Source organism: Kogia breviceps, chromosome 9 (genome assembly GCF_026419965.1).
Source record: "Kogia breviceps isolate mKogBre1 chromosome 9, mKogBre1 haplotype 1, whole genome shotgun sequence".
NCBI classification, from domain to species: Eukaryota; Metazoa; Chordata; class Mammalia; order Artiodactyla; family Physeteridae; genus Kogia; species Kogia breviceps.
The window spans coordinates 46,066,038-46,085,460 of NC_081318.1; the positions used below are offsets into that span (position 1 = coordinate 46,066,038).

General features: G+C 51.9%; 1 protein-coding gene across 1 annotated transcript in view; it reads left to right on the forward strand.

Moving 5' to 3' along the window:
* The first annotated feature begins 18,412 nt into the window (after positions 1-18,412).
* Positions 18,413-19,423, forward strand: part of CRHR2 (corticotropin releasing hormone receptor 2) — a 39,623-nt gene continuing 38,612 nt past the window's right edge. The window contains exon 1 of the mRNA XM_059073579.2: positions 18,413-18,667. Within this exon, the coding sequence (XP_058929562.1) occupies positions 18,581-18,667 (87 nt within the window). The 5' untranslated portion in view covers positions 18,413-18,580. The remainder of the gene's footprint in view (positions 18,668-19,423) is intronic.

Below are 19,423 nucleotides of genomic sequence, written 5' to 3' on the forward strand. Positions count from 1 at the left end.
CAGGTGTGTGCGTGTGTATGTGTGTGTGTACGCAGGCCTCTGTGTGTGTGTTGTTCGTGCTAGTGTCTGTGTTTGTGCACACCAGGGACATGTGCCTGCAGATGTGTGTGTGAATGGTGTGCTGTTCATGCGGGCCTCTGTGCGTGTGTGTGTTCACGTACCTGTGTGTGTGGAGAGCCTTGAGGGCCACTGTAAAGCCCAGGCCCTTCCTCTGAGTGAGTTGAGAGCCATTTGAGACCCTTGAGCAGAGGAGTGACATGATCAGACTTAGGCTTCAAGGCCCGCTGAGGGGGCCGTGTCTCTGCCTGGGCGACTGGCTGTTGCCCTGGGGCCACTCCTGCCAGGGCCTAGGGCTGGGCTCAGTGGCGCCACCAAAGCTCTGTTCATCAAGGCAGGAAGCAGCGGGGTGCAAGCAGAGGGGAGAGGGGAGCGGAAGAAGTGAGGAGGCGACTGGGCTCAGCCTGGGCGAGTAATTGTGGAAGAAAAGTCCAGAAGGGAGATCAGAATCACCCTCTGCCAGGGCCTCAGCTCAGAGGGCTTTGTAAATAATGCCCTGAATAATTAAAAAGAGATTGTGCTCCCCTCCTCCTGCCTTGGGAGAGAGATTCCCCTGCAAATAAATGAAAAGCGAATCCAGCATGTGCATGACTCCAGCGCTCAGGCTGTGTGTGAACCGGCAGGTCCCCTGAAGATGCCTGAGCACCACGGGCGGTTCTGCTTGTGCTGCTGCGGCTGCAGCCCTGGTGGGCGTCCTGGCTTCCGGCTGCAGAATCCCCCTGAAGCAGAGCAGGGCCCTATGGCCCTTGCCCCCACCCCATGTCCTCTGCCTGCCTTTTGCCTGTGGAAAAACTTTAGCCAAAGGATAAGTTTCATCAGAGAAGTGAGAAAATGCAGAAACAAAGGAAAACCGTCCAAGAAGACCAAATAATAATAGTTTAGTCATTGAGCATAGTCAAGGACCTTTAGTTCCTCCTCGAGGGCTGTAGATGATATTCTGAGCCATCTCCTGTGAGCTGTCTTACAGATACTGAAACCTCCACCGGGTGGAAGAAGTTAACTACATGATGACCAGGCTGTAGCCGTGACATAAGCTGCCACAATTCCAAGAATTGGCCTCAGGGAAACGGGAACAAACTGACCCTGGAACCGAAGACTAACTGTACCTAAAAGAGTCAAGATGACGCTGGTCAGACCACCAATGACCAATTTCAAGATGCCTGTCAGAGCTGACTGCGCAGTTTCTGCCTGTAGCCCCCTCCCTCCGTCTATAACAGTTCTTGCCTCCTGATTGTCAACGGGGGGAGTCGGCCTTTGGACAGGTGTCCGCCCTCTTCCCCGGTTGCCGGCATCCAAAATAAAGCAAATTTTCCTTTCCACCAACCTGGCCACTTGATTGGCTTTTGAGCGGCGAGCAGCCCGACCCCGCTTTCGGTTACCCCTCTGCTGTGCGCTCGCGCTCTCTGGGCTCAGAGCACTGTGCACACCATGGGGCGCGGGCGGTGTGGGGATAACTAGGCCTCACCCACACTGAGTTGTTTTTCTATCGGGGTGGGGCTGTCTGTATAGACGGCTCAGTGCGGCCCAGGCTCCTCTGACCTGCTGAGGGGCCTCCGCTGACCATCTGGAGAGCAGGAAGAAGGCTTTGGCTGATACACTGCGCGAAGAGGTGCCGGCATTGAATGGGTTGATGGGACAGAGCTTCAAAAAGAAAAGAAAAAGGGCTATGCAAATTCAAGGTAGAATTACATTATGTAACCAAAAAATATCAGCAGACGCCAGGCTGAGCCCTGCTTCTGCGTGGTTGAGAAACCATCTGGAGTCCTAAATTTATCCCCCCTTGGCAGCAATTTTCCTCAGGGAGAAAGGGCTCTTTTGGTGAGCATTAACTCGAGTCCTGGTACCAGGTGGGCCTGAGAGAGGACATGGGGTCCGGGTCCCCACCTCAGAGCAGGACCCAATGGTCTGTGCCCCAGGCCTGCCGATGGTAGTGGCTCTGGCCCAATTGCCGCTACCCCATGGTCAAGAGACCTTGTAGGTGGAAGAAGCCAGGGGGACTCTTGGAGCCTAGAAGGCCAAGTTCTGCCTACCAGGAGGATGTGTCCCACCTCACCTGCAGGCTCTCCACATGATGGCCCACCTTGCTGAAACACCCTATTTTGTCCTGGCAGAGGCCCAGGGAGGAGAAGTGGGAACTCTCTCTCACTCTCTCTCTCTCTCTCTCTCTCTCTCTCTCTCTCTCTCTCTCTCACACACACACACACACACACACACAGGAAAGAGGACCCACGCCTCCCTCCCAGCTGAGGGCTCCAGGCACCTTGCTACATGCATCCAGCTCGCAGAGCGCTCCACCCTCCAGAATCTGTGACCTCCCCCATCCAGCAGCCAAAACCAATTACTGACACCCAATTAATCAACTCTTCCTAGAAACTGAACTCCCAGGCAGAGTGGCAGGGGCACGCTGAGGACTGCCTGAAATCATGAAAGACAGTCAGTTTAAGTGTTCTGAGCTGGGGGGCTGCAGAGTCAGATCTATCCCCCTTTTCATCCTCTTAAAGCAACAGAACCCTCTAGAACTCTGTGCCCCTCTCAGGAAGCTGGAATCTGATCAGATGGAGTTGTTCCCCACTACCCGCCCAGGGAGGATTATTCGGGCAAACTTTGCTTTCAAGTCCTTGTTGGCAGGCGATGATGGTGGTAGTAGTAACAGCTCAGTTAGGAAGCACCTACTATGCGCCAGGCACTGACTTTCCATTATCTGTGACTTCCTACTTGAGCTAGGTGCCATTGTTCTGGTTTTACAGTCAAGGCAACAAAAAGTTGGTGGATTGAAATCAAGAAATTGGCTGAAACTCACACAGCTGGTGAGTGATGTGCCCACCTTAGAAGGCAACCCCCACCCCATCCTGTCCCATCCCTGGCACTCTACGCTCCCTCCCCTGCTTCATCTCACCCCATAGCACCTACTCCATGTGACTCACTGCGTAAGTGACTCAATCATCTTGTTTATTGCCGGCCTCCCACAAAAGAATCTCAGGTCCGCAGAGGCAGTGACTTTCATCTCATCTGTTCCCCAGTGCTACAACTGTGCCTGGCACAGAATGGGCACTTGATAAATAGTTGAATGAATAAATGATATGTTATGAGGATGTTCCAGGCCTTGCTGCCTGTGTCCAGAATCCCAGTGATCCAAGAGGAAAGGAGATGTCCAAAGGGAGGTAGAAACAGTTCTCATGAGAACCTGACCAAGGCATTGTGGAGGAGGTGACCTTTGCTGCAAGCCGTGGAGGGTGGAGAGGATACACTTAGGTAGAAAAGGGGAAAGGGGATATTCCAGGCTGTGGGTTGACATCAGCTAAGGACCTGCACAGAAGAAGAAGGGTCTGGAAACCTAGAGCAGACCAGCCCCTGGGTAGGGCCAAGAAAGTGGTACAGGTGACGTGGGACCACAGACCAGGTTTTTGATAGACTGTAGGGGAAGGTGTGAGGTCAGAAGCAGCCCTGGGGTGTCTCACACCAGCCAGGCAGCTGCACCCCAGGGAGATATAACAAGCCTTCTCATCAGAGCTGCCAGAAAGATGGATTGCCTTCACCAAGGGGCCTCTGAAGTGAGCATTACTGCCTGCCCCCTTCTGCACCTCGCCTCGGAAACTCTGCACTCCCAGCCCACGCTGCAGCTAGAGTGAGAAGGCAGAAAGCCCTCTGGGGTGACTGAAGCCCTTCACTCTAGATGAATCACACCTCTAAGTGGCCCCCTACCCACCCTGAATGACAGGATGTCACCCCTTCTGAGCGGAGACCAGAGGAGGTTGTCAGCTCCCGAGGTCTGAGCTTGACAGGGACTTGGAGGGAGGCAGGGAGGGGGGCCACACTCAGGGACAGCCTGGAGTGAGCCTTGGCTCTGGATGAGATGGAGGCTCAAGGGCTAGGAACCCGACCCCGCCGCTCTCCGGCGCCAGGCAACACCTTTGGCGTCTCTGAGCCTCATTTTCCACATTTGGGAGAAAAGCTGCCCTGAGCTGGACCAGTCGGACTCTCTGGGGTTTGGAACTGGGATTCACAAAACCCTAGGGAAGTTGAGGACTTGGGGGCTGAGGACACCATCCTGAGGCAGCGTCACAGATCCCATGAGCACAGAAGGCAAAGAAAACTGGTGTGCACAGGAGGCCTTGGGGCCCCCAGGGAGGTGAGGGGGATGCAGTCTGAGTTATTGATGGGTTTTCCCAAGCCAAACCTTCCCTCCGCTGCATCTCCTGGCCTGGGCTTCTCTGAGACACTCCATATACTTATAAATTCTCTTCTTTTTTCTCAATCTGTTTGAGAGGATTTTAATTGTATAGTAGATGGTGTTTCCAAAAGCTACAACAATCTCTCTCAACCCACATGATCATTTGCAATAGGCCCGTGCCACTCTTCCACATTAGTGAGATCTATTTCCCCTCCCCTGGCCCTGAGACTGTGATTTAGCCAGTGGATGAGGCATCAATGACATTCCGGGGCTTCCAGATCCGAGCATTAAGAAGACCTGGCAGCTTTCACTCATGCATCCTGAGGGGAGCCAATGACCAGGTAAAAATGTCACTTCCCTGAAATCACCATGCTATCAGGAAGGCTCAGCGAAGCCACTTGGAAAGGCCATGCAACATGATGCCCACCCAGGCCCCAGCTGGTCCAGCCATCTTGGCCCAGGCTCCAGCTCTGTGAATGAAGAAGCCTTCCTGAATGATCTAGGCCCAGCAGACAACTCATGGAGCTGGCCATTGACAACTGAGCTGTCCCCATTGAGCCCTCCCCAAATTGCAGAAGCATGAGCAAACCAAGATTGCTGTTGTCTTAACCATTACGTTCGACGTAGTTTGCAACAATGGATAACAAATGAATTGTAGCCAAAAGACTACAATCCTCCCTACCCCCATCTGTTAGGTTCCTGAGCCAGACAGTGACAGATCCTTTAATGAGGGACACCAATTAGGGTGAGATCCCATGAGCTGAGGAGGCCTCGGGTTCAGGTCCCAGTCTGGTCTTTGACTGTGTGACTCTATTGTTCTAAGTGTCAGAAATGCCATCCTCACCCTACACCCCAGCCAGGTCCTGTGAGCAACCCTCCTGGACCAGTCTGGTGACCTGGACTTCACAGAGCAATCTGCCCCAAGCTGTGTTACTCTTCTCCTCCTTTCACAGTATCTTTATTCAGCACCTAATTCATTCAGTGAGCGTTTCCTCTACAAATGGCTAATAACCATAAGAAAATATGCTTAGCCTCATGAGTAATCAGAGAAATGCAAATTAAAGCAAGAATGAGATTCATCTTCCTGTTTATCAGATTGGCAAAATGAAGATTGATAATAACTGCTCTAGACATGAATAGGACATATTGGGGGTCTCAGGTGCTGGGAAGCCAGCAATTTGGAGGACAATTTAACAGCATCTATTAAAATACAAAATGTCTACATCTTTCAATTCAGCAATCCCACGTCAGAGTTTGTATCCCTGGGACATACTCGCACGTGTTACACAAAGAGGCAGGTGCAAAAGTGTTCTCTGCAGTGTAGTCAATAACAGTGAAACTCTGGAAACGTAGCACACTTCCATTAACAAGGGCACTGTACCCCCCTCTGGGACACAAGGCCACCATTACCATGGATGATATTTTATGCCATATTCATGCCATAGCATAGATGATATACATAGACGACATACATAAATGACACATAGCACATAAGTACTGATACTGAAAGATCTCTAAGACATATTGTTCAGTGAAAGCACATCTGCACAGTATGACATTTGTATAAACACCCTCAGAAGAAATAGAAGTACAAAATTTCAAGCATAAATGCAAAATTTAAGGTGTGAAAAGGAACTCAGGAAACTGATAAAATGTATTCTCTGGGGAGGTTGATGAAACTGAGAGGGACAAGGGGGCCGTCTGTCTCTCTTATTTTTATTTTTAATAATGATAATATATTTGGGTGTTTCTTATGTTATGAAACATAACTTTTTTTATATGAATACCCATGGGTGCAAGTGAGAAGAAACCAAGCTGAGGTGAGAGCCAGGGCAGGTGTATGAGGCTCAGACTCAGGGGGACCACAGGAGTGGGGAGATCACTGGGCCCAGGATGGTCAAGGAAAGCAGCCTGGAGGAGGGTGCCCCCAAAGGTTGTACAATAAAAATAGACTTCTAGAAAAAATGAAATAAACCATAAAGATACACAAAATATATGTTCACATTTTTATGATTAGAAACAAGCATAAAACTACTCTGCTAAGTGCAGTAAAAGTTTCCACACGCTGGGCTTCCCTGGTGGCACAGTGGTTGAGAGTCTGCCTGCCGATGCGGGGGACACGGGTTCGTGCCCCGGTCCGGGAAGATCCCACGTGCCGCGGAGCGGCTGGGCCCGTGAGCCATGGCCGCTGGGCCTGCGCGTCCGGAGCCTGTGCTCCGCAACGGGAGAGGCCCCAACAGTGAGAGGCCCATGTACAGCAGAAAAAAAAAAAGTTTCCACATGCTTACTCTCAATTTCTATATTCACTGCCGGCCGATAGCCAAAAGTTTACAAACTGACAGCTTCCATGGATACCCCCCACCACTTTGAGCAGCCCTAGGATGGACCCTCTAACTAACTCTCAGGGCCAGCCACAGCCAAAGATGACCAAGAGCCTAACTGCCTAACTCTACCTTCCTCTGGAGAATCATCTCCCTCCCTCACTGTGCGTCTACAATTCTCAAATCTGGATGAGCATTAAATCCTCTTTCCTATGTCTACAGACTCCATCTTTAATAAGGGCCAGGGTTGGGGGATGTTCTGAAATACTTTTTAAAGCATTGGTACTGGGAAAACCACTAAGAGGAGGCTTGCTGAGAAGCACGGTTTTCTTGCAGTCAGATTCCTGGTTGGGTGGTCAGAGATTCTGGGTTCTGGTTTTCAATCCATCACCAACTAGCTAAGAGACAAATAAGATTTCTCTGGGTGTCATTTTCCCTTCCTATGAACTGAACAGAAAGGTGTCTCTGGACCCTGCAATGTCATCACTGTGTTTCCAATGATCTAGAAAATGTACATTGCCCCATAGGTTCAGACGTCAATGGCCAGGACAGAAATCATGGTGAGATCCTCTGGGAAGGAATTCCCTGGTTAACTAGTCACGTGAGTTAATAGGTCTTATTAAACCGATGGCTGCTGTCCCTCCCTAGGGGAATCCTGGCACTACCACAGTGCCAAACTTGCTAACTTGTGTTTGCCTTTTCCCAAAGGCAATCTGTTGAATCTTTGATGTTCAAACCTCTGATAAGTTCACGGTTATGGACAGACAAGTGAATCTAGAGAAGCAGTACAGCCTCCCATCCAGAGGGACATAAGTCCCATCTCTGACAGGGCCTCACTGCGAGTACCTGAGCACACCCCTCCCCTCACTGGGCCTCAGTTTCTACATCTACAAGGAGGGAAATCAAACTAGATGTTCAACTAGATGTTCTCTAAAGTCCCCTGCAAAGCTCTCTATTTTGTACATTAATTTGCCAATTATCACTAGACTTTCATCATAACACAAACCTTTGTAAAAGATCAATGTCACTTCTGGTCTGGATCACCAGGGTGACCCCCTCCATCCTGACCACATTTTCCACTCACTGTCCCACGTAAAGCCTGTCGCAGCAGCTAGACCCATTGAGAGCGTACCACAGTCCAGGCACTGAAGTCACCTCTCTACCTTGATTAACCAATGTCATCTTCAAAGCCATCGGAGGAGGTAGGAACTATAACAGGTACTGTTCTGAGCTCCACTTTACAAAGGGAATTGTGACCCAGAGAATTGAAGTAACTCACCCACAGTCACACAAGTGGAATGCAGTAGGCAGTCTGGCTTTAATCAATGTCCATTGAGCCCCTACTCTGCGCATATAAGACCCTGCACAGAATAAATATTTGGGGCCACCTGTGATGGTATTTACATTATGTTCAAAAACGAATTTCTCCTTCTTCCCAAGCAGCCAAGGGAAATGCAGGACAAGTTGAATTTCCTTTGTCAATATTCTATATACCAAAGAGAACATTAGCAGGTCATGCCAGGAGATGCAGCTCTCAGCACAAATACCTCCTATTATCACCAAATCAATGGCTCCAGTACTCAGTTTGAGAGTACTATCCTTAAGGAAGGAAAAAGCTTTCGAGTGAAATTCCAATTTCCCTTTACAAAAAGCCTCCTTGTAAGACCGGCCAGGGGGCCAGATGGTTAAGGCCCAGGTGGGCTCTGAAATTCAGTGGGAGGGCTGTGCACAGGGAGAGCTGAGGTTCTCACTTCACAGGAAACCCCGGGAAAACAGGAGAGGTATTTCTAAAAACCTGTAGACCTTAGGTGGCCCTTCCTGAAGAAAGACCCCTTAGCATGGTGGCTAAGAGCATGGCCTCCTGACCCACATTGCTTGGGTTCGACTCCCGGGGCCACTACTTATTGGCTCTGTGACCACGGGCCCGTTAATTAATCTCTTGTGCTTCAGTTTCTTCATCCCTAAAACACAGACAACAGTAAGGTTCTGTGAGGATTCTATAAGTCCATACTGTATATGTAAACGGGTTAGAATCAATATTTGGGACCACCTGTGATGGTATGTATGTTATGTTCAAAATACGTATGCATCAGCTGTTATTATTATAATTCTTGGTAACTCAACAAAGCCCACTATTTGGAAATGCAGAAGTCAAGGGTTCAAGTGTGGGATTTCACTTCCTCATGAAATATGCTTCCTTATAAGAATAGTGTGATGACCTTCCCTGAACACAAAGCAACAGGAAGGACTTTGATTTCCTTCTTTCTTCCACTGTCTACGTGTTCCCATCTCCTCTCCTTCCCAGACTGTTCCAGCGCCCATGGCCTCCACCCCTCCTCAACATGCTCACAGCCTCCTCTACCCCAGCCTGGGCTCTTCCTTGACTGTGGAGGAGTCAGCCTACTGAGAACGGGGGCTGGATTTTTCCTCCGCTTCTCGTCCCACCCTCGACTCATCCCCCTGGATCAACCTGGATCACCTCTTCGCATCCTCCCTGAGGAAGGCTGACATGGGGCTGGGCCCACAGAAGGGATCGGGGCAGGACTAAGTCGTACCAAGTGCCCACAGGGGTCAAGGTTGCTGAGAAGACAATCTGGGGTGAAACACTGGTCACAGCTCACCTGCAAGCTGTCTACAGAGCATGGCCTCCAGCAGTCCTAGAGGGGCTGACCTCTTCTCTGACTCCGGCCAAGACTACAAATCCTGGCTGGGCTTTGATTTCTGCATTTTGTCCCCACCTGACCCAATAGCAGCTCTCTCAGTAATCCTTCACTCACCACTCCCTAGGAGCTTCTATGTGGGGGGCAGCAAGGTACCCCAGACTCCAGGGCCTGAATTAACCCAGGGCCCTCACTCTCCCTGCAGCCTTCGGCCCCCAAGTCTTCAACTAGATCCGCAAACCATGAGCCTGTTCAGTACAATGGGGGTTGGCTCCGGCCTAGGGGGCAGGATCCCTGTGGTCTCCTCTATAGCAGCCTTCCTTAAATGCCCAGACTCACCCACACAACCTGTGGGGCTGAGAGAAGCCCCTTCTCAACCCCCAGAACAAGCCATAACTAATTCCTACTTTTTTTTTTTTTTTTTGTGGTACGCGGGCCTCACTGTTGTGGCCTCTCCCGTTGTGGAGCGCAGGCTCCGGACGCGCAGGCTCAGAGGCCATGGCTCACGGGCCCAGCCGCTCCGCGGCATGTGGGATCTTCCCGGACTGGGGCACGAACCCGCGTCGCCTGCATCGGCAGGCGGATTCTCAACCACTGCGCCACCAGGGAAGCCCAATTCCTACATTTTAAAATGCATCTTTCCTTAATATTAAAAAGGAATATATACCCTTGTAAAATTTTGGAAAATACCAAAAAGCACAAAGGAAAAAGTAAGAAATCATTGACCCATGATTAGCTGTGAGTTATCTGTGACCCAGAGTTATCTGTGTCTAACAAATGGTTCTGTCCTCTCATACAGACATATTAGATGCCCAAGCTTCTGTGATACCTGCTAGAAGAAGTCGGGCACCCCTCCTTTTAGCCCATCTAGTAGCATTGGGTGTTTACGTGTGAGCTAGGAGACTCGCAGAAAAACTCAAAATCAAGACCACACTTGGGGTTCAGAACATCCAGGCGCACAAAATAGACAGGTGTAGGGCTGTGCCATGGTTAATGTTCTGTGTCAACTTGGCTAAGCTATGGTTCCCGGTTGCTTGCTCAAACACCCATTGAGATGTTGCTACGAAGGTGTTTGTTAGATTTTAAATCATTTTAAACCAGTAGGCTTTAAGTAAAGCAGATTACCTTCCTAGCGTGCGTGCTCCTCGTCCAATCAGGTGAAGCTGACATTTCCCCAAAGATAAAGGAATTCGGCCTCAAGACTCCCACATGGAGACCCTGCCTGAATTTCCAGCCTGCCTGCACTGCCCTGCAGATTTCAGACTCAAGACTGCAAAACAAGCTCTCACCTGAATTTCCAACCTGCCAGCTCACCTATGGACTTCAGCCTTGCCTCCCTCCCACATCTGCATGAGGCAATTCCTTAAAATGAATTTCTTTTTATGTATACATATCCTACTGGTTCCGTTTGTCTAGAAACCTGTGACCAACACAGGCAAAGCCAAATGGCAGAGCAGCTCTGAGACCCGTGAGGGTGGGTCACAGCAGGCCAGAGGCTGGAGGGAAAGAGTGGTCTGAATGTGCCACTCTGGCGATCATTTGAACGGTCTCGAACCCGCCTCTCTGGTGGCCTGTGGGCACACTCATCCACAACAGAAGCTGTCCCACTACACACACCCAGCAGCACCCTGCTGTGGGGCCTCTAACGAGGACTGTTCTCCCTCCCTATTACCCAGCAGACAATTCGCTGGGCCCTGCATAGCCTCTGTCCCCAGGCAGGGGCTAGTGGGGCTGGCGCCTGGCAGGGGTGAGGTTCAAGGCGGTAGATCCATGCGCAGCCAGCAGGAGGAAGAAGGGTCTCACTGCCGAGCTTCCACGTAGCAGGGGTAGCCACACCCTGCTCTGGGGTCAGGGGCTCAGAGGAAATGCATGTGTGGGTCTGTGCAAGCCAGACAGAAGAGACAAGGGCAGGACAAGAGGGCAGCAAAAGCTGGGACTCTGACCAGAGATGACCATGAGAACATGAGCTCCCTGGAATACATGACCGCCGAGAGAGGTCACTGAACCTCCCCTGGGATGCGGAATAATGTGCTTACAGCAACTGGAGCTAAATCTCAAAGGACAGCTGTTGTCACATGGAAAGTGCTATGGGTGGGAGAGGCCAAGGGGAGAGCAGCCCTCCCACAGTTGGGACACAGGCATATTGGCAGCAAAGCAGGGCCCAGAGCGGACGGCATCCTGTTTCAGGACTTTCTTAGAGCTTGGATTAAATGTCTCCTTGTTTCTGGCTTATGTCTAGCCTTTGGCACTGCTGATGCTTTTCTGTGTGTCTTGGGAAGGTGAAAGGGGGTGAATGAGCAGGTGCAAGTCGTTAGCGGTCATAACCTCCACGTCCCCTAATTTGTCATTTTCAGGGCCTTGTCTTGTTCCAGGCACAGCCCAGGACGGTGGCAAAAAGGAGATCAGGGTGGAAGGAAGTGGATTTTACCCCACGTCACTGATCGGCTGGCTCTGGCTGAGGGAGCAAAGCAGAACTGCCACCCCCTACTGGGCCAGGAAGTTATCAGAGTGTCTGCCCGGAAGGCCATCAACCCCCAGTGTGGAGAGTGGCCAGAGACCAGGGACCCCGACAGGGAGACCAGCCTCCTGGGAATCTGAACTTCTCCAGACTCTTCCATGACCTGGGGGTAATGTAAGGCACCCCAAGCACAGAGACAGCCTTATCCTCACTTGACAGATGAGAAGCCTGAGGCTCAGAGGGTGAAGCTTTTGGCCAAGGGCAGACAGCTGGTAAGTCATGCGGAAGGACTGGACCGTTCCTCCCAATGCAGGCTGGGGGCAAGTTCAGTCAGATACTCCCAAGCTGCCCAGTCACTGGGCCTGACTTTTGGCAGCAAAGGGCTGAATCCAGGCCCCATCAACCTCACAGACCACCCACCTTTTATTAAGCTATGTCTCAGGCTCCTGCCCTCCAGGGGACCGACCCACAAGTTACCCCACAGCAGAAGCAGCCTGGCCCAGGAGAAGAGGAAGGGACTTGTGATGTGGGCTCATCTGACTCTGCAGGCAGAAGTGGGGCCGGGCCGGGCTGGTGGTACAGTCAAGGGGCAGCCTTCCGAGGGGCAACCTTCCTGCAGGGCCCTCACCGGGCCTGCTGTCACCTGTAAAGTGGGGATGGAAACTGAGTGACTGTTAAGGTTCCCTGCAAGCTCCGATGTTCTCTGCGGAGCAGCATCAAGACCAGAAATCAGGCCACCACCCCTTCCTATCCTTAGAGCCACCCGACTTGTCTCCTGCCTTTGGGGCATGTCCCAGCCAAGCCATTGTCCAAGCTGTTCTTTCCACAGTGCCGACGTGACCATGTCACCAGTTCCGCCAGTGCCTGCCTTCCGCAGCCCACATGGCCCCTGGCCGGGGCTCTGGCCACTGCTCAGCCTCACCTCAGTGGTCCCCACTGCCCATCCATGACCGACTCCACGCCGACAGCCTCCCGGCGGCCCCCGAGCCTGTCTCTTTCTCACTCACCCTGGGAGACCCTCCCTCCACCTTGACCGCCCCTCCACCAGCCTCCACACCTCCACCATCACGCAGGTGAGCTCTGCTCATCCTCTGCCATCCCGGGGGGCTGGGTGGTATCGCTGACTCCACACTCACTGGCCCTCACAGCCCTTGTTTGATTACTGGTCTGTCCCTGCCACATTGCTGGGACAGCCCCTGTATCTTCTCTCCCTGCACCCTGCACTTGATAGGTCCTCCATAACGATTGAATTCGTACCGACTGTCCTCTGCCTTCCTGCCTAGAGCTCTTACAGGAGTCCAGGAAAAAGGCAGACTTGGGTGGAAACATTCAGAGTCTGCCTGCTGTGTCAGGGCCTTCTCAAATCCCTCTCTCCAAGCCTCTTACTCCAAGCCTCCCGTGGCCATCCCCATTCCTTTGTCCATTCGACAAACATTTGTTAGGAACCTACTCCGTGCTGGGCACCCACAGTCGCGCCTTGCACACGATCTTGTACATAATGAGTCCTCAATGTGTGTTGACTTTGAATGGGAAGAAAGAGTGACAATGATTCACATTCCCTCGCAATTCCAGGAAGTGGTGTTCTCCTCCAGCCCTCACAATGACCCTCCACGGTAGGTGTTATTATTTCACTTGACAGGTACAGCAACTGAGGAGAAAAGGTAGAGAGAGAGGTGTCATCCAGGAGGCGCTGGAGCAGGATGGACACCATAGACCAGACCCCTTCCCAGGGGACAGCGGCGGCCCGGCCGGCACCACCCTCGGGATCCCCTCTGTGGGTTTCTGCCCAGCTCAGCCCGTGGCACCTGCCCCTGGGAGGAGCCTACACAGGAGACAGGGGGCAGCTGTGAGACCACAGACACGATAACCAGGAGCCAGGCCCCAAGTGCCACTCAGCACCGGAGCCCGAGCTGTTCGGGAAAATACAAGCCCCACAGCCGTTCTCCAGGCACAGAGTTCAAGGCTCCTTGATGAGCAGGTAAAAACTGTGCCAGAGCTGACTTAATCCCTATTAATCCAACATGATGACTTGTTTTTCTTTGGAGCCAAGTGACAACAGAGCTGATCATAACTCATACTTGGATCTGCCCACCCTGAACCAGAATTTGGGAGCAAAAAAAAAAAAAAAAAGAGAGAGAGAGGGAGAAAGAGAGATCAGAGTAATATCCCACAGAACCAACAGAAAAAAATAAAAATCAAAAATGAGCAAAATCAATGCCTATTCTTTCAGCAATGCTATAAAATTGTGTTCTGAAATTGCATCACAAAAGCATACTTTGCAGTCTGGGGCTAAATGGGTGTGACCACAGCTAAAATAAGGAGGTAGCATCATAAACCTGGGGGACAAGATGTCATCTGGCCGTAAAGGGGGGCATTCCCCCTCATCTGCTGTGGCAATGGGTCTGAGCAGTCTCAGTCCCAAATGAGAGATGGGGTCCATTGTGATGGCCCTGCCAGGCGGGACAGGGAGTCTGGCCAATGCCCCCTGCGTGGTGCAGCCCCTGCCTTTCCCTCAGACTCTGGACTGAGATGCCATCTTATCTCTTGCCCGGGCTGCTGCACCAGCCACTCTGCTTTATCCTTAACTTCAGACTTGTGGCTCTAACGCAAGAACACCCTGCCGCCCAAGCAAGCATTCTAGATTGCAGATCCAACCCTGTCCCTTTTCCACTCAGAGACACATGCAACCTGTGTCCCTAAGAACCCCAGTCCTCCAAAGTCACCCTTTCCTTTCATAACCACACACAATAACCTGACTGTTCCAGCCCATTAGACTTACAGAAAGTCGGGCTCTCCCCAACAGTTCTGGTTCCCAGACATGGGGTGTCTTCCCCTTTCCTGGTCCCCTTTTACTCTAAATTCTACTCCTGTTCTATTCTTGATCCTTCTGTGTTGATCAGAATTCCTTCGGTGGTAAGCAACAGAAATACACTTCAAATTAGCTCAGGCATCCGTGAAGATTTATTGAGAGTCCCTTTCTGGGGGCACAGACAAAGTGGGTTTCTGGTTGGACTGGAACCAGAGCCTCAAAGGCTACCAGGACCCTCTCCCCTCCTCTTTTCTCTGCTCCCCTTTCCTTCAGCTTGGCTTTCCCCAGACAACAGTCAACAGCCAGGTCAACTGCTTGTGCTTTGCATCTGTCAGTTTCTCCGAAAGAGGAATAGTCTTTCTCTTTGATGCAAAGTTTAAAAATCCCAGTGAAGGACTCTGATTGAGTCAGTTCAGATCAGCCATCCACTCCTGTACCAACCAGCTATGCTCAGTAGGGTGAGGCCCTCTCCTTTGTCCAGCCTGGTTGATTGCATAGGCCAATCCAATCCGTGGCTGAATTAGAACGTGCACTGGGGAGGGTGGGGGCAGGGAGGGAGGAGAATCTTGCCCCCAAGGAGGCAAAAAGTGGTACTTGGAAGGCAAGACAATCTTAGATATTATAAGGGTTTATGGCCCTCCAAAGAACCACAGTACATAAATAGATATACAATACGTCTGTGGTATTAAAATTTCATAGGGGGGAGGGCAATTAGGAAAAAAATATAAAAAAGGTTTCTTTTGGGTGGAGGGATGATAATGTAAAAAGAAAAAATGTTGAGAAACACTGGAGCAGAGGATGGAGCATTGCTCAGAAGGACAGGATCATTCTGGAAAAAACAATGTGAAGCACCCTTCCCTCCTGCAGCTGCTGACCCCTCTCCAGCTCTATCCACGCACAGGCACCCGTCCTCATTCCCCAAGTGCCACTGACACAGGCTGCCATGTAGGATGAACTATTTCTGAAGATGGGAGGTAGCAGAGAATAATTACAGCCCCATCGCTAATGTTCACTGACTATTCACAGCTCTGGGGAGCCCCTCCAGCCCATCCCTCCTCAGACCCAGCAGTCTTTGTCCCCCCCTTTCTCTCCAAGTCCCTGGGACAACCCTCAGCCCAGATCCCAGCCCTTCTACCCCTTCACTGACTTGGATGCCAAGCTAGGCTAAATCCAGAATTTCCACTGCTTTGTTTTACAAAGCAAACCACCCATCTCCCTTCTAGACCATCCTCAATTTGCCTTTCATAACCAAAAAGGCCCATAAAGGCATTTTCATAAATAAAAAGGCTCTTCTGCTCCAGTCTGCCCTTAGGAAGAGAAAGCTTATACATGGCAATTTGTATTAGCCTTGTCCAGACCATAGCTGTTGGCAGGGTTTCTTCTGCCACCAGCAGTCTCTGAAAGCAGAGAAAAGCTGTCCAGAGGACAGTTTAGGGGCTCAAAAGTTTTTGTATGTTTCTTATTGTTGTTGCTGTTTGTTTTTAACCCATGACATGTAGGAGGGCCAAGTCCAGACTCTCCTAACCTTCTAGGCTCCCTTAGATTCCCAGAGGTGAGATGAGAATTCCCACACAGCACTCATAAGGGAGGTGCTCCCAGGAGAGACTGGTAAGAGAGGGGGCAAAGCGGGACAGAAAAGGGAAAGAAGACCCGCAGCTGTGAGATGCCTGGGAGCCCCAAGTTAATTACATCTGGAGTTGGTTCACCTCCAGGAGAAGGAGCTCTAGCCAGTCAATGGCAAAGCATACCCTTGGGGGTTGGAAGATGTAAACCCCTGGGGTCCTGGGGATCAATCCCTACCTTGGTGCAAAATGCAGCTCTAGTTGTCCAAGAGATGCCCTCCTATGAACTTTCCAGCTTGGAGGAGGGCACCGTTTAGAAACACAAGGAAAGCCAGGGAAGCGCACACAGAATGTCCTACCAGGGAGGAATCAGGACTGAGCACCCGTGTGCCTGCTCTGTAGACCCTCCTAGAACTAGAGCAGATGTAGCTTCCTTACAGCCTGTCCTTCACTGCCTGACCCTACACTGTCCCCACCCCAGCTAGACACCCAGCCCAGCCAGCTGTGCTTGCCCAGCTCCTTGCTCCTTTTCTCCCCAACTCCTCCATCTGGAGGAAAGATCTCTCCCTTCTCCATCTGTTTAAATCATTCAAGGAGTTCCTGTAGTGCCTTTCCCCCAGAGTACACCCCCCCACCCCCCACAACTCCCTGAGCTGTCCCGCACCTCGTACTATCGGACAGCTCCCATCACAGTTATTCAGGCCAAGATCTCACAGGGTCCACACCCCTTCCCTCTGCGGGCACTCTCTTCACAGGCTATGAGGCTGGCCTCAAGGTCGGAGCCTCTGCTCTCTGCTTTACAGCACCCATTGTGATGGAGATGCTCCAGTAACACGTGCTGAAAAGAACTGTTGAACCTCATGATGACCCATCAGCTCTGAGGCCACCCACCCTTCAATCAAAGTCCGACTGAGTGGTTATCTCCTACCAGGAGCCCTCTCTGACCAAGCCCATCTGACTGGGTCCAGTAAAGCCATATCCTGTCTCAGGGGTTTCTACCCTGTCACCTTCAGATGAATGCGGAGATCTGGTCAACTCTTCCTTTGACCTCCCCATAAAAATGCCCCTGCACCATTGGAGCTAGGCTCTGTGCAACAGAGGAGAAAGGGAGGAACAAATAAAAAGAAGTGCCTCCCCTGCCTCCCAACCAAGCTGCGTGGAGGCCAGCCTCATCCAAGGGGCCATAAGAGAACAGTCGCCATAGAGGAGAATCCAGGGGCTCAGATTTAGGCCCTGAGATTTCAGGGCAGGCCAATGTGGGAGCTGGTACAGTCAGGAAGGGCTGCCAGGAGGAAGCAGGTGGAGGAGAAGACCTGAGGAACAGAAAAGTATCCCAGGCAGAGACCAGAGTAAGCAGAGTGTCTAAGTCTCTTGAACTTGGGCTGTACCCACCTCGTCTGCACCCTCCAGGAAAAGCTCAGTGCCTCACTAATCACATTCCTCAAATGCTTTCCCCTCAGATCCTAATAACATTGGAATTGCTGCTTAAGCTTTTAAACGCTATACACCAGGCCCACCTGTTAGAATGGTTCCACAGCCTTCTTCAGTGGTTCCCAGAATCCTCACCTCCTGAGCCCTGACCCAGCCCTAGGCTGGACCTGTCCCCATCTGAGACCAGCACTGCTCAGCCCTGCCTGATATCAGGATCCCTGTGAAATTTACTAGAACATATCAATGCCTGGGCCCTGCCCCAGCCTGTATCATCAGAAGCTCTGGGTGGGGTCTGGCATTGCTGCATTTGTTGTCGTTGCTGTTGTTGAATATATATTTTTAGCATTTTATTTCAAATTTACAGAAAAGTTGGAAGAATGATCCAAAGTATACCCACATACTCTTTGCCCACATTTACCAATTATTTACATTTTACCTCATTTGTTTTATTGTTCTCTTTCTCTCTATATGTGTATTTGTGTGTGTATGTGTGTGTGTATTTCTGAACCCTTTGAAAATAAGTTAGAGATACGGTATCCCTTTAGCCCTAAATATTACTCCCTAAGAACAAGAATTTTCTCTTACCTATGGATAGGGCAGTTATCAAAATCGAGAAGTTGAACACTGACACAGAACTTGTCCCAGTGGGCAGTGGTGTGTGGTAAAAGCTCCCCAGACAATTAGAAGATGCCGGCAGGGCTGGGAAGCCTGGTGGGGATAAGAACCGCCCAGCCCACTCCGTGCTCTGGCCAAAACCACAAAGACCCCTGCCTCCCTTTCTCAATTCCTCTCTCCCCAGCGTGGGCAGCTACAGCCCTGGCAAAGGTGGCAGGCTGGTAAAAGGCATTAACCCCTTCTCTGCAGACTGGAAGCAGAGTCTGGTCTCTCCGGCTGCCCCGCCCAGCACCGCTATAAATAACCTGGAGGGGGCGGGCCGTGGGGCGGTGTCACTGCGGAGCGTGGAGCCGGGAGAATACCCCCCCTTCCCGTGCCCAGGGCCATACCTTGGCCGCCTGGCGCGTTGGGGAGGGAGGGGCCCGCACAGCTCTAGCCCGGGGTGGGGGAGGGCGGGACCGCTGTGCTCTGAGGTGCGCTCGCAGCCGCTGAGGGCATGGGGGGTCCCGCGGGGTCCCCGCGCCTTCTCCACGCCCCGCACCCGCTCCTCTGGCTGCTCTGCCTCCTGCCGCCTCTGCTCGGAGTAAGTGCGGGGAGTGGTGGCTTATGGGGAGGGGATCTGTTCGCAGGGTCGGGGCGCCGGGAGCTGGAGCTCCGTGCTCTCCTGACTGCGAGGCGGTAGGAGGTCTCACTGCTCAGTTACTGGGCTGGGTTTCACTTAGCCCTGTTAGGAGTTGGATGGAGGAGGTCTTGGGGCTTGGTGGCCGGGATGGGGTTGGGGATCCCTGTGTCCGGTGATGGGATGGAGATGTCCTGCCTGGATGAGGGGGCAAGTGGAGGGGAGATGAAACTCTTCACACCAGCTAGGATGGGACCTGGAAGCCTTTGTGGATGAGCAGAGCATTCTGGGGGACGCCCTAGTGTCTAGGACATGCCCTTCCTTGGGTCCAGAAATTTCCTGTCCCCTGTCCACTCTGTCACCTCCCCCATAGATCCTGCTGCGTCTCCCCTGCAGGAGCCTCAAATCCCTTCCTCACCCCATCCCAGTTCTGGCCCTTCCCCACAAGGGACCCCCAGAAAGCTGTCCCCCGTCTCCTGCAGCCTGGTCCCCACACTTGTCTCAGTGCCTGAAACCAGGCAGCCCTCAGTATCAAATGAGCAATGGGGCAGAGGGGGCACTTGCGGGAACCAGCCTTGCCAGGGGTTTCTCAAAGCTGTGGGTGTGCCCACTGGCCGGAGTCAAGGTCTGCAGGTAGGAGCCAAGGGTGACGGGATGGAGAGAAGCTGTACAGAAAGAGCTGAAGAAGTGGGGGTGAGGCTAGGAGGGGGTGATTTCCAG